General features: G+C 52.5%; 13 protein-coding genes across 13 annotated transcripts; 4 read left to right on the forward strand and 9 right to left on the reverse strand.

Moving 5' to 3' along the window:
- Positions 1-795: 795 nt before the first annotated feature.
- Positions 796-2,124, reverse strand: COCCADRAFT_36823 (glycoside hydrolase family 27 protein; the record flags this gene model as incomplete). The annotated part of the gene is made up of 2 exons (XM_007714158.1): positions 796-1,727; positions 1,773-2,124. 2 exons carry the CDS (start codon positions 2,122-2,124, stop codon positions 796-798), a joined length of 1,284 nt encoding a protein of 427 aa, XP_007712348.1.
- Positions 2,125-2,731: 607 nt separating this feature from the next.
- On the reverse strand, positions 2,732-4,577 carry COCCADRAFT_36824 (uncharacterized protein; the record flags this gene model as incomplete). The annotated part of the gene is made up of 4 exons (XM_007714159.1): positions 2,732-3,479; positions 3,530-3,979; positions 4,031-4,425; positions 4,473-4,577. 4 exons carry the CDS (start codon positions 4,575-4,577, stop codon positions 2,732-2,734), a joined length of 1,698 nt encoding a protein of 565 aa, XP_007712349.1.
- A 767-nt stretch (positions 4,578-5,344) lies between these two features.
- On the reverse strand, positions 5,345-7,438 carry COCCADRAFT_96282 (glycoside hydrolase family 51 protein; the record flags this gene model as incomplete). The annotated part of the gene is made up of 2 exons (XM_007714160.1): positions 5,345-7,252; positions 7,304-7,438. The coding sequence occupies 2 exons, from the start codon at positions 7,436-7,438 to the stop codon at positions 5,345-5,347; spliced, it is 2,043 nt and encodes a 680-aa protein (XP_007712350.1).
- Positions 7,439-8,530: 1,092 nt separating this feature from the next.
- COCCADRAFT_96308 (uncharacterized protein) lies at positions 8,531-9,049 on the reverse strand (the record flags this gene model as incomplete). The annotated part of the gene is made up of 1 exon (XM_007714161.1): positions 8,531-9,049. One exon carries the CDS (start codon positions 9,047-9,049, stop codon positions 8,531-8,533), a length of 519 nt encoding a protein of 172 aa, XP_007712351.1.
- Positions 9,050-9,881: 832 nt separating this feature from the next.
- On the reverse strand, positions 9,882-11,513 carry COCCADRAFT_26320 (uncharacterized protein; the record flags this gene model as incomplete). The annotated part of the gene is made up of 1 exon (XM_007714132.1): positions 9,882-11,513. One exon carries the CDS (start codon positions 11,511-11,513, stop codon positions 9,882-9,884), a length of 1,632 nt encoding a protein of 543 aa, XP_007712322.1.
- A 421-nt stretch (positions 11,514-11,934) lies between these two features.
- On the forward strand, positions 11,935-13,106 carry COCCADRAFT_96221 (uncharacterized protein; the record flags this gene model as incomplete). Its single annotated transcript, XM_007714162.1, has 2 exons — positions 11,935-12,492; positions 12,555-13,106. 2 exons carry the CDS (start codon positions 11,935-11,937, stop codon positions 13,104-13,106), a joined length of 1,110 nt encoding a protein of 369 aa, XP_007712352.1.
- Positions 13,107-13,455: 349 nt separating this feature from the next.
- Positions 13,456-15,254, reverse strand: COCCADRAFT_96310 (uncharacterized protein; the record flags this gene model as incomplete). Its single annotated transcript, XM_007714163.1, has 2 exons — positions 13,456-14,771; positions 14,822-15,254. 2 exons carry the CDS (start codon positions 15,252-15,254, stop codon positions 13,456-13,458), a joined length of 1,749 nt encoding a protein of 582 aa, XP_007712353.1.
- A 944-nt stretch (positions 15,255-16,198) lies between these two features.
- Positions 16,199-17,104, reverse strand: COCCADRAFT_26323 (uncharacterized protein; the record flags this gene model as incomplete). Its single annotated transcript, XM_007714133.1, has 1 exon — positions 16,199-17,104. One exon carries the CDS (start codon positions 17,102-17,104, stop codon positions 16,199-16,201), a length of 906 nt encoding a protein of 301 aa, XP_007712323.1.
- Positions 17,105-18,581: 1,477 nt separating this feature from the next.
- COCCADRAFT_36831 (uncharacterized protein) lies at positions 18,582-19,430 on the forward strand (the record flags this gene model as incomplete). The annotated part of the gene is made up of 2 exons (XM_007714164.1): positions 18,582-19,337; positions 19,389-19,430. 2 exons carry the CDS (start codon positions 18,582-18,584, stop codon positions 19,428-19,430), a joined length of 798 nt encoding a protein of 265 aa, XP_007712354.1.
- Positions 19,431-19,938: 508 nt separating this feature from the next.
- COCCADRAFT_5105 (uncharacterized protein) lies at positions 19,939-21,375 on the forward strand (the record flags this gene model as incomplete). Its single annotated transcript, XM_007714126.1, has 2 exons — positions 19,939-20,436; positions 20,572-21,375. 2 exons carry the CDS (start codon positions 19,939-19,941, stop codon positions 21,373-21,375), a joined length of 1,302 nt encoding a protein of 433 aa, XP_007712316.1.
- Positions 21,376-21,683: 308 nt separating this feature from the next.
- COCCADRAFT_96213 (uncharacterized protein) lies at positions 21,684-22,879 on the reverse strand (the record flags this gene model as incomplete). The annotated part of the gene is made up of 2 exons (XM_007714165.1): positions 21,684-22,738; positions 22,795-22,879. 2 exons carry the CDS (start codon positions 22,877-22,879, stop codon positions 21,684-21,686), a joined length of 1,140 nt encoding a protein of 379 aa, XP_007712355.1.
- A 411-nt stretch (positions 22,880-23,290) lies between these two features.
- On the forward strand, positions 23,291-23,728 carry COCCADRAFT_96273 (uncharacterized protein; the record flags this gene model as incomplete). The annotated part of the gene is made up of 1 exon (XM_007714166.1): positions 23,291-23,728. A coding segment is annotated over one exon (438 nt), but the record flags the coding sequence as incomplete, so codon positions are not given.
- A 417-nt stretch (positions 23,729-24,145) lies between these two features.
- On the reverse strand, positions 24,146-25,876 carry COCCADRAFT_96330 (uncharacterized protein; the record flags this gene model as incomplete). Its single annotated transcript, XM_007714167.1, has 1 exon — positions 24,146-25,876. The coding sequence occupies one exon, from the start codon at positions 25,874-25,876 to the stop codon at positions 24,146-24,148; it is 1,731 nt and encodes a 576-aa protein (XP_007712357.1).
- Positions 25,877-26,022: the final 146 nt, after the last annotated feature.

The following is a 26,022-nucleotide window of genomic DNA, read 5'->3' on the forward strand; positions in this document are numbered from 1 at the left end:
ACCAAATACGGTCCGAACGTATGGGTTTTATACTTCATGTGACTCCACTGTAGAGTCAAGATATGGTGTGCCAATACCCGACGAGATGGTGATCTGTAACTGTCCCCCGCCTCATTGATGGACCGCATTTTGCCCGTGTACGTACGATGTACTGCTGACGAACTATGTAGGTCGTCGTTAGCGCAACGTCCCCCGCATTCCATTTTCAGAACTCCGGTGCAGATCGTAGGCGTAGTAAAGGTTCTTTTTCGTTGTATTGGGTTACATTCCGGAGTAGTCCCGAGGAACATAGTGTTGTATTTAGCCTCGGGGTAAAAGGCTCCATCGTAGCCTTGGATCAATGAACCAGCATAGACCCAACAGCCGGGTTCGCATGAGCGCCACCTATGCCTGATTTCATTTCTCTTTATTCTTGAGGTATGTAATCATGTAACATTTTCACCGTTTGTGATTGCGATTTCGGTGAGGTTGATTGTGGCTTTCTGGTAGATTAGCTCCCACTGGAACACCCATCATTGGATCAAACAACCGCTCATTGCCGTCATGTACTTGATATTATGTTTTCTTTTTCATTGAGATGGCAAGTGTTCAAGTGGAAGTATCTCGAGTCAATGATCTACTTGAAGAGGTTGGGGTAATTGGAGAGATTGACGTCACAACAACATGTCCCGCCAGCGCTAGATCTGCACCCCACAGGAGCCGATCTTGTCTTTATTCTTGATAGTCAATTGTTCGATAGAGGCCTGACACATACAGAATCCAGCACCTCCTTCACTGCTGAGACGAGGAAATTTCTCAAAATGTGGTCTGCAATCTCGAATAGTCAAAACAACTTGCCTTGACCAACCGGATCGCTATGGTGTCGTGAGCATCGACGGTCGTCTTGTATTTTCCTTTAAACTTCCCTAGCTTTTTCCCGGTCCAGGAGTCAATGATTGTGTATGCAACATCAGGATCAAGCTCTGGAACCTCCGAAAAGTCGATGATCTTAGTTTGTACTGTGTTCAACGTGTTCATGACAAACACGTGCACGCCCTTGGATGATAGCCCGCTCCAATACTCAGCGGGGTGAGTCCGATTCCATGTAAAGTCCGGGTTTACGCCCCACTTGTATGGCTTAGCGGCGGGTCCCACGAATGGATCCTGGTTGAAATCAATGAGCTCTTTGTTGCTGAGAATCTCCAATATCTCTGGCTTGATATTGTGAAGAGGTGTTCCAATGATAAGAGGCGACTTCAGGGCAGCCCACATTGCGAAGTGTGTACGGCTCTCCTGGAAGGTCAGCTCGCCATTGCCCACTTGGAGCATGTCCCAGTCACCATGCCCCCAAAAGTCGGTGCCATTGATGAAGAATGATGCGTGGTTGAGAATAGGCATGATACCCCAGTCTCCATTCTGGACCTCTTCCCATCTAGGCCCGATATCCCCCCACATTCGCCAACTGTGGCCAGTCTCGTTGCCCCATTGATCAATATGGGCATTGCCCCATGCGCATTGAGAGAACTGTATGGGGCGGTTAGTAGCGAGCAATGCGTCTCCCATCCTTTTGTAGCGAGCAAAGGTTTTGGAGGACCTCCAATCGTACCCACCCGGTGCTTCAATTACTTCGGTTTCGGCGTCATCACCTGCTCTTTTTTCGTCAGGAGGATCAGCCACCCAGTCATCTGGACTCCATCGGTATCTATCCTGCCATTCCTGAGGGACAAAACAGTTGTCATACTTCAAGTCTGCTTGCTGTTAGTTATGTTTCTGACTTTCCGTGTCGCACCTACAATCAACACCCCATTCTGCGAACGTCTCTGCATCTAGTCTCTCGTTTCCCAGAGAGCCGGCATATCCGGCACATGTCAATGTTCCCGAGTCACTATAAATTCCGAATCTCAATCCAAGCTTGTGGATCTCATCAGCTGTATGCTTGATGCCCTTGGGAAACTTGTTGTAGTCTGGTCTGATCTTCCCAGTGACATCATCACGCTGATAATCTTTATCACTCCAGCAGTCATCAATGTTGACATAGCTGTAGCCGACATCCTTCAGGCCAAGGGAGACCATAAGACTTCCCACCTCCACAAAGAGTTTCTCGTTGATGTCGCATCGGTACACGTTCCAGGAGCTCCATCCCATGGCAGGAAGACGGCCAATTTGTTCGCCTGGGGAAGATAGGAAGCGTCCCCCAAACAACGCGAGGTTGATGCGTAGTAACTTCGACACTGGATCGAACATCTGGAAAGGCTGCTAAAATCTTTGTTTGTAGAAAATATTTATAGAGTTGAGGCTGTGAATTTGTATTTGAGATGATTTCCAGACATCACATTACCCCGCTGAGTAAGACGCGTAACCTTTCCAGCGCGGGACACAGACCCCATGTTGCTTGAGAATTGGTGCTGCGGGCACTTCGTGTCAGCTGCACGATCACCACCTGAATAGAGGGATGGGATACTTCAACCCTTTTGAGCAAAAGAAGTTGGAGTCGAGCAGCCTCAATCATTAGCAACCCGCCTCATTACCTACGCTATGAGCTGTCAGCTCATCGCCTTTTTGTTGGTATTGCAGAGTCAAAACCGAGAAGTTGGTCAAGGATGCTTGGTTGAATCTACGACGAATGGAGGCATGGCTAGAAGCACCGAGCACCGAAACTAACGTGAATTACGTCACGGGTGGCATCCCGCCCTGAACCCCTCTCTGCGTAACAAGCCACCATTACTACCTTACAGATCAACGCATTGAGAGTTCAGTGCTTCTGGCCATGTTGATGGCGGCCATGGTCATGAGAATGATCATGCTCATGCTCCTCCTCGTCCTGTACTCGCGGCCACTCGGCCCAGTAGCCGTCGTCCCACATTTCCTGCAGAATCTCTTCCTTTTCATCATCATCTAGCTTCTTGTCGAGCATGACTTTTTCCCATTTCTTCATCTCACTGCGACTGAGCAAGCACAAGTCGAGCGCCTTGGTCATCGCATTCACATCGAGCTTCTCGCCAATGAAAACCATCTCCTGGCGACGATCTCCCCACTTGCCTTCAAAGTCGTTCTTGATAGCCTTCAAGGTAGCTTCATCAGCACCCCAGTCTTCCTCAGAAACGCAGCAGAACCAAGGCATCTCGGATCCGAGTGTCAGCATTGCGCCGGCGGTGCTCCATGAACCCATTTGGTTAGGGCGAGTTGCCAGCCAAAAGATGCCTTTGCTACGGTGAAGACCAGCGAAGTAAGGGCTGGTTCTTTTGTTCTCCAGAATCTGCTTATCATCAATTGGAGGAGTATCGTCATCATTGCTTTCCTGGTCGGAATCATCGCCAGAGGTGCTGGCTTTGCCGGATTCAGATGATCCATCATTACCATCGTCTTCTTCTTCGTCCTCTTCATCATCCACATCTTCTGCTTCATCTTGTAGGAGAATGAACTTGCCCTCAATCAATCGGTAAAGCTTCAAAGGATCAAATGGCCTACGAGCGCGGTACACGAAAGACCCGATTCCATATCTTCAAAAACAGGTGAGCAAAAATTCAAATTTCCCCGGGGATCAACTCACTCTAGTGTTTCTGGTTTCGGCGCAACACGCTTCTTGCCATGGACATCCATCACAGTCATCTCGTGCAAGCTTTTCAGCCATCCAGCACTTGCAACTGCTTCACCGAAGTTAAAGACACCAGTATTCAGCATCTCACGGACATCCACCTTTGAGTACCTAGCTTCAATAAGCTTGGCGTTCGGGTTAAGCGACTTGATGTAGGCCTTGACGCGGCCCAGAGTTGCAGCATCAGCTCTGTCAATCTTGTTGACAATGATGACATTAGCGAACTCAATTTGATCAGCGAAGAGATCAGAGATGGTCCGTTGATCCTCGTCAGGCACCTCCTCTCTCCCGAAGCGGTCCTGCAGGAACTCTGCAGTGTCGAACTCAGAGAAGAAGCGGAAGGCATCTACGACGGTGACCATGGTATCAACAGTCGCAATTGTCTTCAATCCACCGATCTTTGCACTTCACTTTGAGTTAGCAGGTTAAGGTATGACGGTCAGCTCAGCTACCCACACTTTGTTAAACACCTCCTTCTCATCTGGCTCCAACCCCTCCGCATCAAGCATAGCCTCAGTCAACTCAGTAGTAAACGTCTCAGCAACCTGCTGAGGCTCACTAATACCCGAACTCTCAATCACAACATGATCGAAACCCTGATCACTCCACGCAAGACGAGCCAGCTCGACCAGCAAATCGCTTCGAAGCGTGCAGCAAATGCAACCATTCTCCATCTGTATCATCTTCTCCTTGACGCGTACCTCGCCGTTGCTATTCGGCTTGTTGCTGGATCGGCTGATGATGTTGGCATCGACGTTGACAGATGCCATGTCATTCACGATGACGGCGATGCGCAGTCCATGGTCTGGTGACTTGAGAATATGTCGTAGTAGGGTCGTCTTTCCGCTACCCTGTATACTGTAAGTATGATTCAAACTCCTTCATGAAAGACACTTACAAGAAAGCCAGAGAGAATAGTGACAGGGAGTGGCTTTCGTTCACTGGCCTTGTTCTTTGGCTTCATGTCCGCACCGCCCGTCTTTCTGCGCTTTGCTGGTGACATTGAGTTTTCCTTTTTGGATTCTCAAGAGAGTTTGAGGGATTTTGAGTTACTGAATCTTTGTGAAAATGGTTTTTGTATCTGCCTCTTCGTCGTTGTGCGCTGGACCAATTGAGCACCTCGATGGTCAGGTCACATCAGCACCAAAGGCACGCATCTTATTCGTCCAGAGCTTCAGGAGTGTGCTAAAAGGGCAATTGCTATGCTATTTGGAGTATACCGTGCTCATATTGGGTTTGAAAGCGGACGCAGGACTCGAAGCGAGTGGTGGCTATTGGTTCTGCCTTGGTAGAACGACGAGGTCGGTTGCTTATTGGACCTTCTTTTTGTCTCCAAGACTGTATCATTTAAAGACCCTTAGAGTACCTGATTGAATGCTATTGTACTTTAATTCACCACTTTTCCGTCTAGACAACTGTCTCAACATTCATCTCATGTGGGGGTTATGGGCGCGAGTCACGTCGATGACTTGCTACTCGAATGTATCTTTTTTTGCTCGGCAATAAGTATCTTTTCAATTCAAGATCTGATTGGAAGCTGTATTGCATACAGCTTAATCTAACTTGCATGGCATCAAGAGATGGTAACCAAACGCTCGGGAAAAGGACATGCAAGCCAGGAGTGTAGATTAGACACTCAGTTGTTAAACTTCTATCATGTCAAATATCACATCATCTCAGACCAAGAATTGTGGAGCAAAAACATTATTTTATTTCATTATCTTCATCAAAGGTTGGGGAAAAAAAGAACCCCAGCAAGGTTGTATAAAACTACGACAAGCGCCTACGAGACTTGATTGTAGCATTACCACCACCAACATCCGTATCCAGCACCGCAACACTAAGTTCGGGCATGACAAAGCGGAACACGCCATCACCCTCAGCGGTGAGGATAACATTGGTAGTGTTCACAATGTTAACGCCGGTAAATGGATCATTGTACATGTACGGATCGCCAACCGAGTTAGTAAGAAGTGTAAGATTCGCCTTGGCACCCGCGGGAATGCCGTCAAAATGGACGGAAACAGGTACGTCAACGCTGTTGGTAGTGTTGAACACTGCGCCCTTCCAGACGCGTGCGCCGCCACGGTTCTCGTCCATGCCGGCGCCCCAGTAGAGCGGGCCGTAGGAGGTGTTGGAGGATGTAGGCAGGGTGTGGGAGATGGGGTGGTGAGCGAACAGGCTCCAGCAGTACCAGGTCACGGCTTTGGTGGTGCGTTTGGGATCGGCGTCGTACTGGAGGAGGGTGATGGGCCACTGGAAGCGGTTGTTGTTCTTCATGACGGGGGCGTAGAAAGTGCCGGGGATGCGGTCAGAGTTGCGTTCGTAGCCGATGAGGGAGACGGCTTCGCCGACGGCGCCGATCCACCAGGGGAAGGGGTACAAGCTGCCTTCCCAGCGGATGCCACCGTTGACGTGCGTGGCGGCGACTTCGCCGACGATGTGGCCGGCGTCGTTGTCGAAGCGGTTGAATTCGTAGACGAGCTCGTCGGGCTCGCGGTAGGGGTGGTAGTCGCCGAGAGCATCGAAGGGAAGGATCTGGCCGTTCTTCTTGTTGGGGCCGTAGAGAGGAGGTGTGCCGCCGGGGTCGCTGGACGCAGCGGAAGAGATGACGGTCATGTGGGGGTAGGCCTTGCGGATGGCGTTGTAGAACATGGGGAAACGGTAGGCGCGGTAGGATTCCCAACCGCCAGGGAAACCAGCAAGCCAGTCCTCGTTGCCGACTTCAACGTAGTTGAGCTCAAAAGGCTCGGGGTGGCCAAGCTCAGCGCGGCGGGCACCCCAGGTAGAGTTTGCAGGTCCAGTAACGAATTCAATCTCGTTGAGTGCGTCTTCAATGTAGGCATCGAGATCTTGCTGGGGAGTAACACCACCGTCAAGAGCAAGACCGGCCCAGACACCCAGAACAATCTGGAGATCCATATCTTCTGCCCACTCAAGATACTCCATAAGACCGAGACCGTGGGTCTGTTGGTATCCCCATACACCCTGGAAACCAGGACGGTAGCGGAGAGGACCGAGAGAATCCTTCCAGTCCCACCAAGAGTCGTTTCGGAGACCCTCGAGCATGTTGCCACCGGGGAAACGAAGGAAGTGGGGGTTCATGTCGGCAAGAGCTTCTGCAAGATCGATACGAAGACCATTCTTGCGGCCCTTGTAGGTAGGTGGGAAAAGGGAGATGAGGTTGAAGTCGAGTGCGCGTGCTGCGGCACCGTCAAAAGTGATGGCGAGAGTGTTGTTGGAGTTTGGAGCAGCCTTTTCTGGGACGAGCTCAAAAGTGTGCTCGGTCCAGTCGTCCTCAACACACTTGGAGGGGATTTCGACGGAGCCAAATACTTCGTCTGTGAGGTTGGATTGAAGGGATGCGGTAAAGACACCGTCGTATGCTCCCTTGACCCAGAAGGATCCAGTGTAGGTCTGTGGACGGACGTCCATACCCCAGTAACCGTCGTTCTTGAAACCGATTACACCAGCGCCGGAAGTACCATTGCCAACTGATACTCGCATCGAGGCTGGGAGCTGCTTGGAGAGCGGCTGGTCCAAGAACTGAATGCTGAGGCCGGCATTGTTGATGGGGAAGTAGTGGGCGGTGGATACGCTGTAGTTCTTGCTGAATTGAAAGGCACGGTTTTGAATCAATTCAGCGTAGATACCACCATCACCAGAGTTGTTGATGTCCTGGAGCATCAATTAGCATGGGCCATGGGAATTGAGATTCAAGCAAAATACCTCGTGGAGGAAGCCATATCCATACGGATGTCCATGCTTGCCAGTCTGGTTGCCACCAGAGGAATGCACGACAATGTCTGCCGCGAGCGCAGTAGTAGCGCAAGCAGCTGCTACGAAGGCCTTGAGAAGCACCATCTTGGCGATCAGAAGACTGGCAGATTGCTGGCCGTGACAGTAGAGAATTTCGACTGCAGCAGCGTCTTCATCTTATAGTCGGTCGCCAAAGACGCGGGAAACTGACCATTTCCCGGAAGACGGGCGTGGTTAGGGACGCTAGCCCTTGGCGACAGGATGAATGTAGGCAGATCTTCATGGCGGCCTTGATGTACATTCCAGTCGTCATGACATTTTCCGGCTCCATGGCGTGTATGCACGAGCGGCTGGAAAATTGGCCGGTGGTTATTGGAGGATCTGAGGGCTCGCGAACGGAAGAAATGGATGAAGTCGAGTGCTAGTTCCTGGCGATCCATGTCGGCGGATGCAACGCCCCCTCTTGAGTGACGTGACCCGGCGCCGCCCTTCTTGGCTGGCAGTATACACCAATGTCTTCCACGACGTGCAATGTGCGCAATGCTAGGTTTACAAGAACAGGCGACTGGACATGGGTTCGATGGATGTAGTGCTGTGTGTATGTAAGTAAGAAGAGCATGGGCATGGGCATGGGCAAGGGTCTCTCCACATGCCGAGGCTACCACAGGCGGAGAGAAACTGGGGAACAAGAGCTGGGGTTTCTCCTCCTCCTCCGCCCCGTTGGCCTGACCATCGCCGGTTAAAATGCTTCTTTAGTGCTAGCCATAAGACCGTTGCCGAGTGCTCAAGAAGGTTTGGCGCCGAGAAACCTCTTTGCTTTGAGCTTAGGAAGACCTGCTATACCCAAACGTTGCGACTTGTTCGGGGCAACATGGTCCGTAACCGAAGGAAAAAAAAAGGCCTCTCGTGCTAAAAGTCGTGGTAGCGACGGCGCCATTGCGTAAGCATTTGAGATCCTTTGTACAGTAAAAGAAGGGCTACAACAGCAATTGTCGCGCATGTGAAGAGGATATAAACTCATGAGACGACACACTGTCAAAGTGCGTGCAATGTTGGATTTACCCCAGGTATCCACTAAATCCAAACGCCAATGCGCAAACCCCAAATACCCGTATTCACAATTAATTCTTAGAGAAAAAAAAACACCATGTCCTTCGCAGATTACCATTGCCATCCTTCCATGACATGGGTATATCGTCATCGGAATGGGTTCGCGTCTTGTGCACTGTCTCGCTTTGTCGCACTCTCCTTCTCAACGTACGCTGCTGTGCCGCTCACACTGACGACGATACATCCAAGTACCTCGCTTTCCCTGATTTCCAGTCCCACCACAGCATTGGCGCCCTTGTTCATTGCTTCGTTGATAAGCCTCTCAATTGCCTGGTCGCGGGCTTGGTATATGATGCTCGTTATCGTCTTCGGCTCTCCCCAGCTACTGCTGAAGTTGGAGGCAATGTTCTTGATGAAAGCTTTTGTGTCTTTGCGCGTCACCGATGTGGTGCCGTGTACTGCGCCGATGGCGCTAATGATGCGGTAGCCGGCCAATGTTGGCGATGTCGATGTAAGGAGAGCCTGAGTGCGACTTTGAGGTGCTTCGGCTTCTGATGTGAGAGGTGCTGGAGACGCGACTTGTGGTGCCGCGACTTTTGAGTGAGGGTGCCAACTTGGCAACCGGTTTGGTGGGACCATCATGGTCGATCGGCGGTTTGTCAACATGTTGGCTGGTTTGATATGTGTGTAGGAATTGTTCAATTGAAACGAGTGCTAATAGACGACAACAGATGACGATGTAAATGTAGAGTGAATGAACGAACTGGGCTGTGGGCCATGGGACGCGACCATCAACCAATATATCTGCACGCGTCTACCCGTCTACATCACGATACTGGTCGGCTTGCGAAACGTTCTAAACTCGTGCCTTGGCTCGCGGGCTCCTGTGGGCTCATCTTCCGCACGTCTAAGCCACGATGATAGAAACCACCCCGGCCCAGGATGCCTTGCAACAGACATTTTGCCTACAGCGGAGATTGGCACCGTCTCTAGCGAGAAGAATTAGACAGGAAACACGCGGAGCGTTGTTCCGCTCTCTACGTCACATAGTGGTTTTGGTAAGTAGAGTCGAGGCGCTGAAACGCGGAGTGTCGCGGCGCTGGATCTGAGGTTTTGGGGCCATCGCTGATACATGGATGACACTTCTAACACGCCCTGTCATATGCTGCACCTCAACCACACGGCGATAAAGATTCGCTGAGCTGCCGCCGAGATACCAGCGACGCCCACGTGGAGCGTATCAGAGGGCCTTGTAGCAATTGCTGGTGAAAATCCAGTTCACGAAACGATATCAAGAACTGCATGTCATCTGCACATAACTGACGTTGGAACAAGAAGGAAGGCCTGGCCAAGAGAGACAAGACTCATAGCAAAGCAATTCTTATCATCTTGGAATTTATGCGAAGCATCATCTCTCGGGAACGACAACGAGCCGTCGGCTGTGGGATTGCCATGATACAGGTTGTACTTTCTCATTCCATCTCTGCTGGTCATGCAATTATGCTGCTGCATACACACGCTTTCCTCCAAACCAGGTCTCAGCTACTCTGGCCTTGAGCAGCTCCTCTCCTTTCCATTCCATATCTACCACACACAAATCAGCCATTTTGCCGACCTCTAGGCTGCCCACACGGTCTTCGGCGAAAAATGAGTATGCTGCGCCTTGAGTGGCTGCAGTCACCGCTTGTGCCAACTCGAGCTTGAAATGCTCGTTGACGGGTGCGTCTCCTTCATCTCCTTGGCGAGCCGACTTGCGAGTTGTTGCAATGTATAGGTTGGGGAGTGGCGCATATGGTGCAGTAGGTGTGTCAGAGCCTATCGCCAGAGTCGCCCCATGATGCGCAAACTCGGAATACGCGAAAGCCCGCTTCACACGCTCAGGGCCTAATAGCTTTGGCCAAGCACGGAGGATGGCCGGATCAGAGTGGACAGGTTGGATGCTCGCCGTGATGCCCAGTTCACCAAGCCGCTTCGCATCTTCGGGCGCAGTGAGCTCGAGATGCTCGATGCGATGTCGCTGACCGGGCTTGCCATACTTTCCCAGAACTTCGACAGCATTGTGAATGGCTTGATCTCCGATTGCATGCAACGCACACTGCAGTCCGTGTTCGGTGGCTCGCTTGACAACGGGTTCTAACATTTCAGGGGTCCAGATTGGGCCTTCGAAATGTCCATTTGAGGTATACGGTTCTGACAGCGCAGCTGTACACGCATCAATGACGCCATCGCAGATGATCTTGATGCCAACAATTTTCAGATCCGGGCTGGTTTCACTGTTGTATTCCTGGCTCAGTTTGATAGCTCGATCGACTTGTCGCAGTCGATGCTCCTCGCCTTCGCCAGGCAGAATGCACCAATGCGCTGCAAATCGAAGCGGCAGTCCCTCAGCAGCCTTTAATGCAAGTATGGTCTCCCAGGCGGGCTCTTCCATGGCCATGTCGATGCATCCCGTAACCCCAGCTGCATGGTATGCGTTGATTGCAGCCTTCAGAGCGGCCATTTTATTGACCAGTGGCGTGGCTTTTGCAAGATATGGCCACACAATCAATATTACACATGCTTCGCTCAAGAGACCCGTCGCATTTCCCTGCTCATCTCGTTGGATTGTGCCACCTGCAGGGTTCTCCATATCCTGAACGCCCATCTCTCTCAACGCTGCACTATTGCACCAGCACGAATGCAAATCCTTGGCGTCGATATATATCGGTCTCGGGTCCAAATCATCCAACATGCTAGCTTTGGCCAGATTTTCGGTCGCCGCTTGCATCCATCCTTTGCACAGGATGCGTGGTTTATCTGGGTTGGCTTTTGCGTACTTTGAAATACGCCGCCGGATATCTTCCAGATCCTTGGCATCGTCCAGTTCAACCTTGTCCAGCGATTGACCTAGCATGAGAAAATGCATGTGGGCATCAATGAAGCCGGCCAGAACATGTTTTTCGCCAAGATCATGAACGGTTGCGCCAGCATCAAGGTGTGATTGGACTTCCTTTGCATCTGGGCTACCAATAAAGGTGATCTTATCATCTTGGATGATTATTGTCGAATTGGAGAGAGCTTGTTGCTCAGACGCGCCAGCATTGAAGCAGCGTCCATTTTTAAGAATGGTAGTATTCGAAGAGGTAGCCATGAGTAGGATGCGGGGTGTTGACAGATTTCTCGTTGCATGTGAGGGGGGACTAGTATATGTACTATGGATGTTGGCGTGTACGAACGAGTCTTAGATCCGATCAATCGCCGATACCGGTACCCCACATTTCGACTCCAAGTCTGGCACCCTGTTATCAGCTGTATTACTCCACACTGTGATACTGTAAGCTTTGGAGACTGTGGCAGTGAACGATCATCAAGGCTTGTCATTGGCCACCGTCCAACATATAGGTTCACGAATCGCCCAAGTGGTTCCATCCAGACCCCTCTCTGTGAATAACACAGTATTTACAACCAGTCTACAAGTACCCTTAGACTCAATCTTGAACCTTCCTTTTTAGGCTTACTGAAGAGCACTCTAAACCTAACGCCAAGTCTAACTGTTTCATCTACCATCCATCATGTGTCCAGGGCCCTCAGAAACGGACCGAACAACTTACGAAGAAGCACACAACGGAGCAGCTGCATATCTGCAATCACGGCTCTCAGCAAAAAACGAAGAAGCAGACAAAGACTTTGAAATACCAGTCATCGATCTCGAACCCTCATTCTCCGACTCCCTTTCCGACCGCCAGAAAGTCGCAGACCAAATACGCAAAGCATGCACAACATCCGGCTTCTTCTACATTACCAACCACAGAATCCCAAAGTCGGCTTGCGACGGCATCTTGCACCAAGCCGAGCGTTTCATGAAAGAGCTGCCACTTGAAAAGAAAGAAGAGTTGCATTTGAAGAACAATAAATTCGGATTAGGCTGGGAGCCCAGCGAGTATACATCCATCGCCGGCGACAAGGAAGAAAAGGAAGTCTTCAACTTCGCATACGAAGCCAACCTCGATCCCACCGGCGGCGACGGCCAATACAAAAATCTCGATGGATCAACCGGTAACGCAAACATGTGGCCAAAAGAAGAAGATTTACCCGGATTCTACGCCGAAATCAAAGAATACTACGGCAATGTTCGTTCTACCCCTCCCCCTTACAAACCCTACCACCACCACCACTAACATATACCTCATAGGTCTTAAACCTATCCCGCCACCTCTTCCGCCTCTTCGCCCTCTCCCTCTCCCTCCCAGAAACCCACTTCGACCCCCTAACCACGCACCCCGGCGGCATCGCCCGCCTCCTCTACTACCCTCCTCCTTCCTCCCTCTCCCTTACCCCCACATCCCCAGACTCTCAAATCGGCCTAGGCGCCCACTCCGACTACGAATGCTTCACCCTGCTCCTCCCCTCCTGCACCCCCGGTCTCGAAATCCTCAAGCCAAGTGGTTCTTGGTACATCGCTCCGTACCTCCCCGACACCCTCATAGTCAATGTTGCGGACTTTTTGATGAGGTGGACGAATGGCATGTATAAGAGTACGGTGCATAGAGTGGTTAATAGGACGAGAGAGGAGAGGTATAGTGTGCCGTTTTTCTTTTCGGTTAATTATGATGCTGTTGTTGAGACGTTGCCGGGGTGTGTGGGGGAGGGGGAGGTGCTGAGGTGGAGGCCGATTAGGGCGGGGGAGTATATTTTGGAGAGATTGAATGCTACGACTGCTTATGGGAAGGGGTTTCAGGTTTGAGGAGGCAGTGTTGGAAGGGGGGGTTCTCTTGTTTCTGGTATTGAATGATTTGATGATCTTGGGCGTAGTAATCGTTTTTTTTGACTTTCATGAAATGCAACCTTCTCTAGATGACTGGATTTGAAACAGAATCATTATTCGAGTATGACTCCAGCTTCTCGTCTATAACGCCCGGACAATCCCAGATATAACTCCACACATCGCAGTTGCAAAACAAGTTTCAAATCCATCCATCGTACTCGCATCCAGCTCCACATCCTTCCACCAAATCTATAAAGATGCAGAGATTTCGAAACATGGACATGCCGAAGGAAATTCTCACATCAAAGATGACACATACTGTATGTCCTCAATAAGGATACGCAGAACCCTGACCACGACCAGTATGTCTCGCTCTCCCCACTCCCCACCCTTGTCCTCCATCCGTCCTACGGTCATCATGATAGGCCGGACCCGACGAAGCACTGCCATGAAACTGGCCTTGGCCGCGGCCTCGAACAGCATTGTTATACGGCGGGACCCAACCAGGCGGCGGAGGGGGATACTGACCGCGGCCATGAAAAGGAGGAGGGTGAAAATTACCTCTGCCACCAGGTCCACCCTGCCCACGGCCACGCGAACCTTGAAAGGAGCCCCTACCACGGTCGTAGCCGCCGCGCCCGCGATGCCCGCCAAATGAATGAGCTCGCGGTGGCCAAAAGATTTCCATTGTATCCCTATCCACGGCGTAGCTTCTCTCCTCCATCGTACGTAGCGCCAGCGGTCCACCTTTTGCTTCACGCACGAGGACAACTGCGCGATTCGGTCTGCGTTCGCGTACTAGCACAGCGCGGATGCGAACGAGTAGCGCAACAAGTTTCTGGAGGGCTTCCTGCTGCGCTTGTTCCCACCTCGCTACGCGCTCTGTGGCGTCTTCCTTCTTCACGCGCTGGACACGACCAGTTTCTTTATCGTAGGGGGCGGTGAATAAGAGGGATGTGCGGCCGAACCAGAGCTGGTCTTGGCATTGTACTAAAGCACTGCTTTCAGGGTGGTAGGCTTGTGTTTTTAGCTCGACCATTTGCGCGGTGGGGACGATATGGCCTTTTTGGAGCACACGGACGGGAGCGGAATAGTTGAAGGTGGGTCTGGTGGTTGGACCTGCACCGTTGCCGGTTGTGGCTGCGACCTCGGATTCTGTGAGGTTGTCGTTTCCCATACCATCATCGTAGGCGTCGGCTTCGAAGCGGCAGACGACGTTCAGCGGGCCCATTTTGTAACGGATGGCGCGGTAGTGGCTTGTTGCGTCGCACATGTCGTCTGTTGTCGTTGTAAAGTCTCGCTCGAAATTGATGCCATAGCTATGGCCGTCTGAGAGTTTCCACCAGCGTGACTCGCGGCGCACAATGACTAAAGTGTTGAAGACCAGGTATATGTTTAATCGAAATGGCCCATTGGCTTTGCCCTGGGCGAATTCGAGCAACACGCGGAGATTGTTGCGATCGGCCAGAATGTCAACATCGTGAAATGTAACGCCTGGATTCATAACGCTGAGTGCCTGGAACATGGGAGAATAAGGATTTTTCGGCTTTCGTGCATAGTTGTAATCTTGGTATTGGAAACCGCTGTCTCGCTTTAAATGATGTGGCAGAGCTGGCTGCTGCCATTTTGCTGGCTCACCCGGGACTGAAGGGTAAACGTGAGTATTTTAATAAACAATGTTGGGTGTTACGCACCAAAGATAGTGTTGGTGCCATCTGTAGAGGCTTGCCAGTTGTAGCAACAGAGAATCTCTGGATCTTGGTCCCATGACACCTTTTGTGAGATGGGTATGAGCGAGTCAAGTTCAATTGTCTCGACCACTTCTCCAGCATCTTTGGCAATGACCTTTTCAAACCGCTCCAGTCTTTTCTTGCGTTTCTTGAGTAGCTCCTCATCGACTTCCAGCTCTTGGGCTGCGACTGTATCGGCAGGCCCGTCCACTATGGGAATTCCGTTTCCGCCATCCATGTCTTCATCGTCATCGTCTTGATACTCTTCATCCGCATGTGCTGCCTGTCCGGCTGCAGCAACGGGATCCGCAGTGTTACTGTTCTGTAGACTCTGCCAACTAGATCCTCCCAATGCCATGGCAATCTTTGCCTCAAAGGACATGTTTGAAGTGTCCATGGCTAGTGATATTGAAGATGGTATATCGACGGGGGGAAGTTACCTACTCTTGTTTCAAGGATACTGCAACGTATCCGCTTTGTGTTGCGGTTCTCCTACACCTCTTTTTCGAGCTACGCTATCAACTCAACCTGTGCGCAAAGAAGTAAAAACAACTTGAATAACTGCATTCAAGTAAGCCTGGCTTTCTTTTGTTTCATAAAAGACCAACGGCGATTGTGACTTACACGAAATGTAGAGCACTCTCTGCCCTCTACATGCAGACAGCTTTCCCTATCTCTCTCACGCACAAACCGGAATCAAGCAAGCGAAAGCGAGTGAAGTAGTCGAACCAACTAAAGCAGTAAATCATGTGATGATGGTAAGTTGTGTAGTTCATGCAAAACGGGGGTGCGTTATTTACGCTACCGAGCCCCTGTAGCCGCTAGCGCGCCTCTCCCGCGTCTAGCCTGACTGCGCGTCTATCACCTACTTTCATGGTGACCTTTATTTACAACTACACCTGCAGAACACGCTCTATAGGAAACAAGGAATAGCCTTTCCTTTTGCAGTTGTTATCTCTAAATAATCCTATGGGAATTACAAGATGATCATACATAGTTAATATGCATGTGTAAGGGCAGTAGCAAGTGTGCTTCCTTAATGTTACATCTCATACTAGTCAGAGTGATCATGGAAACGGCAGGCGTGTGAAGTGAGCAAATTCTGATTCACTGCAGAAGACTGTGTAACAAAAACATGAAATGTATTCACTGACATGCGAAGAGGCCAGCAAAAATGGACTTTATGCATAGTTATATGATTATTACATAAGAAAAGATGCCAGGTCGTAAGGGTCATGGTTCACGGCAAGAACACCCATCAAAATCTAATTTTCCAACAAAGACGTAAACTCGACACCATCAGACACGGCTCGTTGCGGGGTACATGTTGGTCGGGTGATGCTATGAGCGGAGCATAGCGGGGTGCGGGGAAGGCGATCGTCCGCGTAGCATGGGAGTGCTAGGCTTGAGCATAGGACTAGCCGTAGCGCTTAGTGCATCGAGACTGAGCTTGCTTATGGCATCGAGATTATCCTGGACGTCCTCTTTGCTGAGGTCGAGCATGAGGCGCAGTTCATTAGCCTTGAGCGACTGACCTAGACCAACTGCCAATTGCTCCTTGTTGGCGGAGCCCGGGACATCGTAGTAGGACCATCGGTAACCAATATCCTCCAAGCGATGTGGCTCTGCGGGGGTGGTGAGTCTGGCGACAATACGCCTCACGTCCATGCCGAAGACGCCTGATATCAAGGGCTCGGTGCCAATTGCCCCCAAGCTAGCGCCAGATCTTCCCCGCAGAGAAGGGGGGACCTTGGCGTCTTTTTCAAGAGGCAACTCATTGAGGCGGTTGGAGGCGCCGGCGTCACGGAGCTTAGCTCGCTTGAAGCTGGCATTCTTGAGTTCGGTCAATCCAAGAACAATGTACAGCGGCTTTCCTGCTTGGATTTGTTCAGCCATCCAGGCGCGGGCATCGGCATCGCTGCACACGGCCTCAAAGGCCCTTGTAGGGCTCTGGGTGGTGCATTGGACCATCTGCTCGGCCTTGACAGTGAGCAGGTTGGGCTGTCTGTATATCCGGCCGAGATCGAATTTGGCGCCATAGTTTGTCATAAAACGGCCCTCGGTGTCGACTGAGTAGAGGTCCTTGTAGCGGAGCTGGATGTGGAAGTCGTTCAAGTCATCGACTGCCGAGTGGGCCTTGTCAGGGTAGAAAGAGTCACGCTCTGGATGGACGGGGTCCGTGAGCAGCTGGCCGACGGTGACGGCATCGGCGGGGATGGGCTTGGGTAAGAGGGCATTTTGGACCATTGCTGCGGGGCGCGGGCGTGGTGTAGGTTTATATGCTGCGACGTGTTGGAGGAGAGTCGTGGAACAAGCAGCCTGCGGTCAACTGGGCGGGAGGGGCAGGGTGGCAGGGTGGCAGGGTGGCAGGGTGGCAGGGTGGCAGGGTGGCAGGGTGACGCAGGAGAGCAAAAGGATGGCGAGAGCTCTCTCATGGCTGCGAATCAGAGGGGCGCATCAGGCCCTGTGGCAGCTGCTTGGCTAATCGGGTCGGGCTTTGCTCCAGACGGTCGCAACCAGAGTCGCGACAGCAGAATCGAATTGCAACATGACTCGCCGCGCCAAACACGCCCGGACGAGCTATCACGACGATGATGCATTGTCGCGGCCGGCACAAAACAGGTCGTCACGTGCTGTGCCTGAGCGGTGCCGGAGAAACAAGGAGCCGCTGACCTTGGGCGGGCGACGAGGGAGAAGCGCTACTAGTAGTAGTAGTAGTACTTAGTACAATAGTACCATGCCTTTTTGACCCCGCCGGCCACCATCTAGAAGCATGCTTGGAGAGCATTACACACCGGATCGCTGATGCTCTGCGTCGACACCTGGCACTTACACGCATGTCCGGATCCGCATCGTATACCTAGCCTGAAGGCTTTGCACACGCGCAAAGATTTTCGGCCCTCTTCCTTGTTCGTGTGCTGCTACACATGCAGGGTCCATCAGAGTTCTCCGATGAGCATCGAGCATCGAGCATCGCGCAGGCACACCGGCACCCTCCATTACATACACATATTACCTAGACTAACAGAGAAAGAGCTGAGTAACCCTGACTGCACACACGCCGTGTACCCAGAATACTAGGCACAGCCCGATTTGTCAAATGTTAGTCGGATACATAACGGTCTTTGTCAACATGGTAATCGCTGACAGTGCATGCCATGCCACTGATAGCGGGGTCCTCGGAGACACATGCCTGGGACATGGTAGACGACAACGCCTGTTTCTCGAGTGGCGCCATGGCACAGTGACATGCAAATCAAGATGAACTGCAGCCATGTCCAATGCAGACGGCCTTGCATGCACCCTCTGCATCGGCCAAAGACGCCAGATAGGCCCAGGAACACAGGGCGGGCTAACACTAGCAGACGGCCACGCTAACGTCACGTCTGTCCGAACCAACCCACCACCCCCACCATCACCAGCTAGCATCCCAGCCGAACGCCGTAAACCCAGAACATCCACAGTACGGATCCATTGGCGAATCATCCCCGGAAGCATGACGTCGCGCCACTATTGAATCGAGCTACACGTCACTCTGGACCCAGCGCCCCTCACTAACCACTAACCCGAGCCTCGCAATCATGTCGTCCAGCCAAACACTACTTGAACCCCTCGGTGCCCCTCAATTGCTCTCTTCATCCTCATACTCTCAGCTTCAGTTGCACCTTGCCAACACTTGAGTCTTCTTCTTCTTCCTCTTCATCCAATCAACCCCACCGCCACAATGATTCCCGTTCCCCAAGCAACCGAGCTCAAGGACCTCTTCAGCCTCAAGGGCAAGGTCGTCGTCGTCACTGGTGCCTCTGGCCCTACCGGTATTGGCACAGAGGCTGCCCGCGGATGCGCCGAGTTTGGCGCTGACCTCGCCATCACCTACAACTCTCGCGCCGAGGGTGCCGAGAAGAATGCAAAGGAGATGAGCGAGAAGTATGGCGTCAAGGTCAAGGCCTACAAGTGCCAGGTCAACGAGTACGCCCAGTGCGAGAAGCTCGTCCAGGACGTCATCAAGGACTTTGGCAAGGTCGATGTCTTCATTGCCAACGCCGGCAAGACTGCCGACAACGGTATCCTCGACGCCACTGTTGAGCAGTGGAACGAGGTTGTCGAGACTGACCTAACTGGTACCTTCAACTGCGCCCGTGCCGTTGGTCTGCACTTCCGTGAGCGCAAGACTGGCTCCCTCATCATCACCTCATCCATGTCTGGCCACATTGCCAACTTCCCTCAAGAGCAAACCTCATACAACGTCGCAAAGGCTGGCTGCATACACATGGCCAAGTCGCTTGCCAACGAGTGGAGGGACTTTGCCCGTGTCAACTCCATCTCCCCTGGATACATTGACACTGGTCTGTCCGACTTTGTTCCCCAGGACATCCAGAAGCTGTGGCACTCTATGATCCCCATGGGCCGTGACGCCAAGGCCACCGAGCTCAAGGGCGCCTACGTCTACTTTGCCTCTGATGCTTCATCGTACTGCACTGTAAGTTTTTACCCTATTAATTTTGGTATGCAATGGCTAATCAGTTGATAGGGCTCTGACCTCCTCATTGACGGTGGTTACTGCGTCAGGTAAACGTGTCGCTCCTGGACGAGGACACGAAGGAATGAATACAATAATATCCCAGCACATGCCGGAAGCTATGATTTCATGTATTTAATTTGGAAATGTCAATAAGCTTCGCAGGTTCCATGAATCTTGTTCACCCATGTTGTCTGCTGTTATGCGGTATGTGAGCTAACGTGTGAAATGAAAGTCGTCCGAATATATTGGTTCAGGAGAGATTTTATATGCAGGAACCATGTAGACAGGCACATGTTCCCCGACTGCCATGTGTCTGTCTATGTGTAGGGCTGAAGAGGCGGATAAACAGCTTACCAAGTCGGCTGCTTGAAATAGTTCCCCGCAATCCCCAATTAGCGACTCCGCATCATCAACCGCGGCAAACCTCAGCTCGTCGATCCTGCAGCATCAGCATCAGCAACAACAACATTCCCACCCACCATGTGATAAAAAGACCCAAATATCTCCTCCCCCAAAATCCACTTCTAAGCCCACTTCATCTCGATCTTCCCAAAAAAAAATGCCATCCCCTAAGCAAGAAACCTACGGCAACCTAGGCCCTTGGGCCGAACCCTCATGGTACACCTCCCTCTCCTCCCCTTACTACAACGCGTCCCACAAAAAACTTCGCGATGCCCTGCGCACCTACATCGACGAGCACGTAAAACCATACATGCTCGCCTGGGAAGAAGCCGGCGAAGCGCCCGCAGCTGAGCGCCTCAAATGGGCCCAAACCGGCTTCGCATTCGCAGATATTCCGGAGCCGTATCGACCAGCCAATGTGCCGGGACCAGCGGGCATACCGGTGAAAGAGCTGGATGCGTTTCATTTGCTTATCATGAATGATGAGGTTAGTCGGGTAGAGGGCGGAGTGGCGACGGCGCTGGCGGGCGCGAGTGTGATTGGGGTGCCGCCTGTGGTGCATTTTGGAACGGAGGAGCAGAAGAGGAAGTGGTTGCCTGGGTTGTTTACGTGGGAGACGAGTTTTTGTCTTGGGGTGACGGAGCCGGGTGGTGGTGTATGTTCCCTTCATTTCTTCCCCTTCCTCTTCTATTCCCCCACCTTTTTTTTTCTAGTTGACAGTGGTGATATGAGGATTGATATCGGGGTATGATATATGGGCATGGCTGACGGCATGCGAAAAAAAAAACAGTCCGACGTCGCAAACCTGCAAACCACAGCCACCAAATCTCCCGACGGCACCACCTACACCATCAACGGCTACAAAAAATGGATCACGGGCTTCCCCTGGGCAACCCACATGACAACCGCCGTCCGCACCGGCGGCCCCGGCGCAGCAGGCCTCTCCCTCATCGTCATCCCCACAAACTCCCCCGGCATCACCCACCGCCGCATCCCCAACAGCGGCCAAAAAGCCGGCGGCGCCTCCTTCGTCGAACTCGACAACGTCGTCGTCCCCACCTCGCACCTCCTCGGCCGCGAAAACGCTGGCTTCCCCATCATAATGCGCAACTTCAATCGCGAACGCTACATCCTCGCCGTCTCCTGCAACCGCAAAGCCAGAACATGTCTTTCCGAATCAATGGCGTACGCCCGCCAGAGAGAAACGTTCGGGAAGCCGCTTGTGCAAAACCAGATTATACGCAGTAAGCTGGCTACGCTGGCGAGATATGTAGAGTCGCATTGGGCGTGGTTGGAGCAGTTGGCGTTCCATGTGCAGAATGCAAAGCAAGGGTGGATGGATCCGGGCATCGCGGGCCAGATTGCCCTGTGTAAGGTGCATGGGGGGCGCATACTCGAGTTGGCGGCGAGAGAGGCGCAGCAGGTATTTGGGGGCGCGGGGTATCAGAAGGGTGGCGGGCCGGGCGCGGTGGTGGAGCAGATTAGTCGGGATTTGAGGATGATGGTTGTGGGCGGGGGGAGTGAGGAGATTATTGCGGATTTGGCGGTTAGACAGGAGGTTGGGCTTGCGAAGGCGAGGGGGTGGAAGTTGTGATGTTGATGGATATGACGTTATGCTTCTTTTGGCAAGTAGAGATGAATCAAGCATGGAGTACTGGACTGTTGAAGTGAAGAAGATGTTTTGATTATTCAAGGCCAACAGGCAACTAACTTAGAAAGGTATCGTTTTTTTTAAAACAAAAAGCCAATTGCATCCCATCAGTCGTGTACTCATGATTGCGAGACGTAGACTATAAATATGTGGCTGTACCAATAAACGCCGAGTGAGGTATCCTAAACGCGCTAAACAACAACAAGAGAAGAGAAGAGAAATGAAGAAGAAAGAACAATGACAACAAGACTTTATGAAGCCGCGACGACAGGCTGTCGTGTTGGCGATGCGCCGTTGATGGTTGATGACTCCTCTTCCTCGATATCGGAACACAATGCAACCTCCTTGGACAGACGCGAAGGCTTTTCGATACCAGCATCGACAGTGACGTAAGAGGTTGAGTCGCATCCCTCGCCGTAAAAGTTGCTCGGCGCCAAGTCGCCCAATGGCTTGCGGTCCTCATCCATCGAGTCCTTGACAAACTTGCGTACGATGCGGCGCTTAATTGGCTCATCACCGAGAATCTCAGTCTCATAGCCGTCATCCTCAACTAGAGTGGCGGCCTGAGAGCGGGGCTGCGAGGCACGGAAGTCTGGGGGAGGGATGTTCTCCTTTCCACGGTCCTCGTTACGTGTCTTGGTCTCGACGTCGTCATCGGATGAGATGTCAAGGGTAGAGGCAGAGTGTTCCATGAGGTTCGAGGCCTCCTGCTCGGGGGTGTCCTCGTGAATCTCGAAGAACCAGGCCTTGGGCATGGTTTCGTCGAGTGCGCTAGCTTGTTGGGCAGGGGCGGAGGCGGGCGTGGCTGTTACTTTAGGGGCCTTGGGGGTGTAGGTAGAGATGGAACCGCTTAGTGCTGCGTCAATGGAGAAGGGAAGTCCTGGGCTGCTCTTGGTGAAGGCTGGGGGGTCGACGCGTCGGAAAGGCGAGGTGGAGGCGCGACGCTTGGAAATGGCATGGAGACGCTTGTTCTTTGGAGAACCGCGGCTGTTGGTGATGGGCGTCGACTTGGTGGAGCTGGGCGATGAGCGGGACTTGCGGGAAGATGAGACGGAAGGCGTGGAGGTGAGGCTGGTGCTGGTCTTAACAGGCGAGGTGAAGGCTGGGAAGCTGGCTGGCTTGACGAATCCGGCGTCACTAGCGATGGCGGTGGTGGTTTTGGTCTTCTTAGTCGGGCTGCTAAAGACGAGAGGGTCCACGTTCTCGGAATCGGCATCCTCGAAGATCTCGGGCGCACGCTGGCGCTTACCCGTTGACGGACCGGGGGTGAGCTTCAAGCTCTGCGAGGGGGAAAACTTGGAGATGGCTATGTGAACGCACGGTTAGCCAATGTTGAGCTGCATGTCAGATGAGGCGCTTTACAATTCTGGCGGTTCTTTGCACTGTGCAGTCCTTGCAGCCGAGACGAGCCGAGCTCGGCAAAGGGTTGGCGCGTCGAGGTAGCCATGGTACAGAGGGTGAAGAATACGGCGGAGCGGGTTTTCAAGAATTAAAGATGCAGCAGCAATGGGCTGGAGTTGCGGAGGTGGAGGTGGAGGTGGCGGAGGTGGTGGGTGGACAGGCGCTGGGGCGTGGTTGTAGTAGATAAGTAGTGGGGGTGTGAGTGTCGACGTGACTCTGGGATTAGCCGGGCACACAACAACAAGCGTAGTGCAAGAAGCAGCGTATGGAATGAGTGAAGGAGACACAACGACTTGGATTCTCACAGCGACTCTCGAGCCCAGCAGAAGAGGATGAGCAGGAGAAGCAGAAGAGAGAATGAAGCAGAAAAGGCTGTGGTGGGCAGGCTTCAGCTAATAGACGGAGCACTCAACGCGTCGGTGGCTAGCGTGTCGCTCACGTATTCTAGGGGCGAGCGCGCGCAGAGGGCGTCATCTCCACTCCACCCCAGACACTTGCCGGGATGGCTCTCCGAATCAGACGCTTGGAAACCGGCCTGATCCTAATGAGCGCAATTCATGCAATGCCGTCTACTGGCCACTACCCTCTGGATCCACCCGCGCTATTTGCAGATATGCCCTACAGCCAGCCTATGCCGCCCCATAGACACGCTCGCGATGCGTCAATCCAGCCTGCAAAAGACGTGAACTGCTCGTTCCCCGAGTGCCCACTTGGCGCGTCTGGCTGCTTCTGCTGGAACGAGCAGTGTGTGCGTCTTGAGGCGGGCACCCGACGACTTTTGCGTAACAGCAATGGCCCTCGACCAAGGGGGGTTGGTGGACCGGAGCTGTGCTGCGCTTTGGCTCCATCCCACTCGCGCCATGTTCCAAGTCCCGGGCGGTGTTTCGACGCGTAGAGCTGGATGCATGTCAGCGACGTGATTCCCGGTAATGCTGTGCGCGACGAGGCGCCCTCTGCACGCGAAGCCTGCTTCGTCACGCTCAATATATCAAAGGCTGGGACACTCGTTGGTTCCCCGTGCTGTATCCATTACACCCTCATTCCCAGCATTCAGCCATTGCGCTCCACCATGACCACTCCATACGAAACATTTCGTATTACTGCTGTAGTCTGGGAGAAGAAAAAAAAATCCATCTTCCATCAATTCATCCTAGTCCCCACTCAAAATCCCCAGATCTCGTTTCTTCAACACGGTCCGTCATCAGTCGCGCTTTCGTGGTTCTAGTACCAGTCCAAGCACCCACGCCAATCGCCGAACCCCACATGAAAAAGTCCGATATACTTTTTTTCCAGCCTCGGAAGACCGACAAGACTAGTACTTAGTCACGCGTACCGGTGTCCCGCCCCAATTCGCATTTAGATACGTCGCGTTGTCCTCATCGAAGCCATTCGCGTATCTGACAGTGCCTCTTCCGCTACTTCCGTGCGCCTCCCAGCCATGCTGATTATCAGCGCGTCTTTGCTCGCGAGACGTGCTTCGCCGACCTGTGTCATCATGATTGCTTTGCATGCTCTTATTGCTAGGACATCCGCGTGTGCTGCTGGAACCTGCAATGCTGACGTCACTTAGTGTCTTGTCGCGCTCGAACCCGTCCCATGTTACTTCGCTCGACGAGCATGTCGTAGCTGAATTGTTCAAGACATGTTGCTGTGAGAAATAAGCTTGAATATCCGTCCATGCAGGATTGTCTGCGGACTTTGACCCGCGACTCCAATTGCCCGGGCTGTTAGCTGGACTGGTTGCCCAAGTATATGGGTGAGGTAAGTTCCTGCCATCACCTCCCAACGAGGTACTGGATGCGTCTTCTACGGCCGGCGCCTTGTATGTTGAGCAACTCTTGGTCGACCTTTTGCTCTTGCTCGAGGAGGTCGATCCATTCTTTCGGTACCAATGTTCTGGGCCATCCACTTTCCACGCGTCTCCAGCGCGTTTACTCTCCCGAGATACTGGCTTGACGTGCCTGTACCCCTTTTTCACCATCTCAGCTACCGATTTCGAGGTCCCGTAGTCCCAGCTCTCGCTTGCTGAGTCAACTGTAGACATAGCTGAAGGCCGAGTGTGTGGTGACCATGCATTCGCACCGCTCATCATGAAGTCCCTCGGTAATCTGGTGGTCTTGCTTCCAGAAGATAGGCATCCACTCTCGCATTCAGACTCAGATATAGGTGAGAGTACCTTTGTTGGAGAGCCCTGACTGCTGTTCCACCCAAATTCCTTATGCCTCCGCCTCGCCGTTTTGGAACTCCCCTGGGACCAGCCTGAACCCATCTGCTGCTCCAGTCTCAGCTGCTCCCCATCCCCTCTCACAGACTCAGTCTCAGAAGCCGGACCCGTAGACTCGTCTCTAATCCAAGCCCGCCTTGGCTGCTGCTGCGCTCCAGAATCAAACTCCCCCTCTTTATCCACAACGACAACCCGCCCGTCCTTCTCCCTGATAACAAATGTCCCCCACTCCCGCGGCAAGGGCACAGGCACCTTCTCTTTCTTCTTCTCGCTTTCCCCCACGCCACCACCCCCCACTTTCTGAACCCGCACACACCCACGCAGCCCCCGTATCTTCTCTACATGCCGCTGCACGTCTCCGCTCACCGCTTTCCGCACATGCTCGTTCCACACATGCTCTTTGTCATGCTTTCTCTTCTCTTTTTGTCGCTCGCATCCTCGTGTGGGTGGTATTCCACTGTCGCGTAACACGCTGTCCGCGCCGTCGTCGATGAAACTGCCCGTGTACGCCGACGTGTCGGATCCGTGCTGTGAGAGCCATTGCGCTACTTGGTGTGTGCTGAGGCCCCGGGGTAGGCGGTTGGTTAGCGAGATGGCGTCGTCGATGAAGGAGGGTGGGGCTATGGAGCTCATGGTGGTGTGGTGAGATGTTTTTATGAAGTGAGAGTGCGAGTGCGAGTGCGAGGTGCTGGGTTCGCAAATGTAGGTGTTGTAGGCTCGTGAGTGATGATGCTTTGATTTAGGGTTTGGAATTGGCTTTTTTCTATGGGTAACGAGGTGGACGTAGAAGAGAGGTTTACGAGTACGTTTTGAGGGCATTGTTTGGGTAGTGGTGAGAGGTGAAAGGGGAGTCTGGTTTTGTGCGTTTGCAGAGTGATACGCAGGACGACGACGAACAGCACTTTCAAAACTAGAGCACTGGACGGGAATTGAATACAGAAATACACACAAGATTGAGATGATTG

This window comes from Bipolaris zeicola (assembly GCF_000523435.1).
Source record: "Bipolaris zeicola 26-R-13 unplaced genomic scaffold scaffold_75, whole genome shotgun sequence".
Taxonomy (NCBI): domain Eukaryota; kingdom Fungi; phylum Ascomycota; class Dothideomycetes; order Pleosporales; family Pleosporaceae; genus Bipolaris; species Bipolaris zeicola.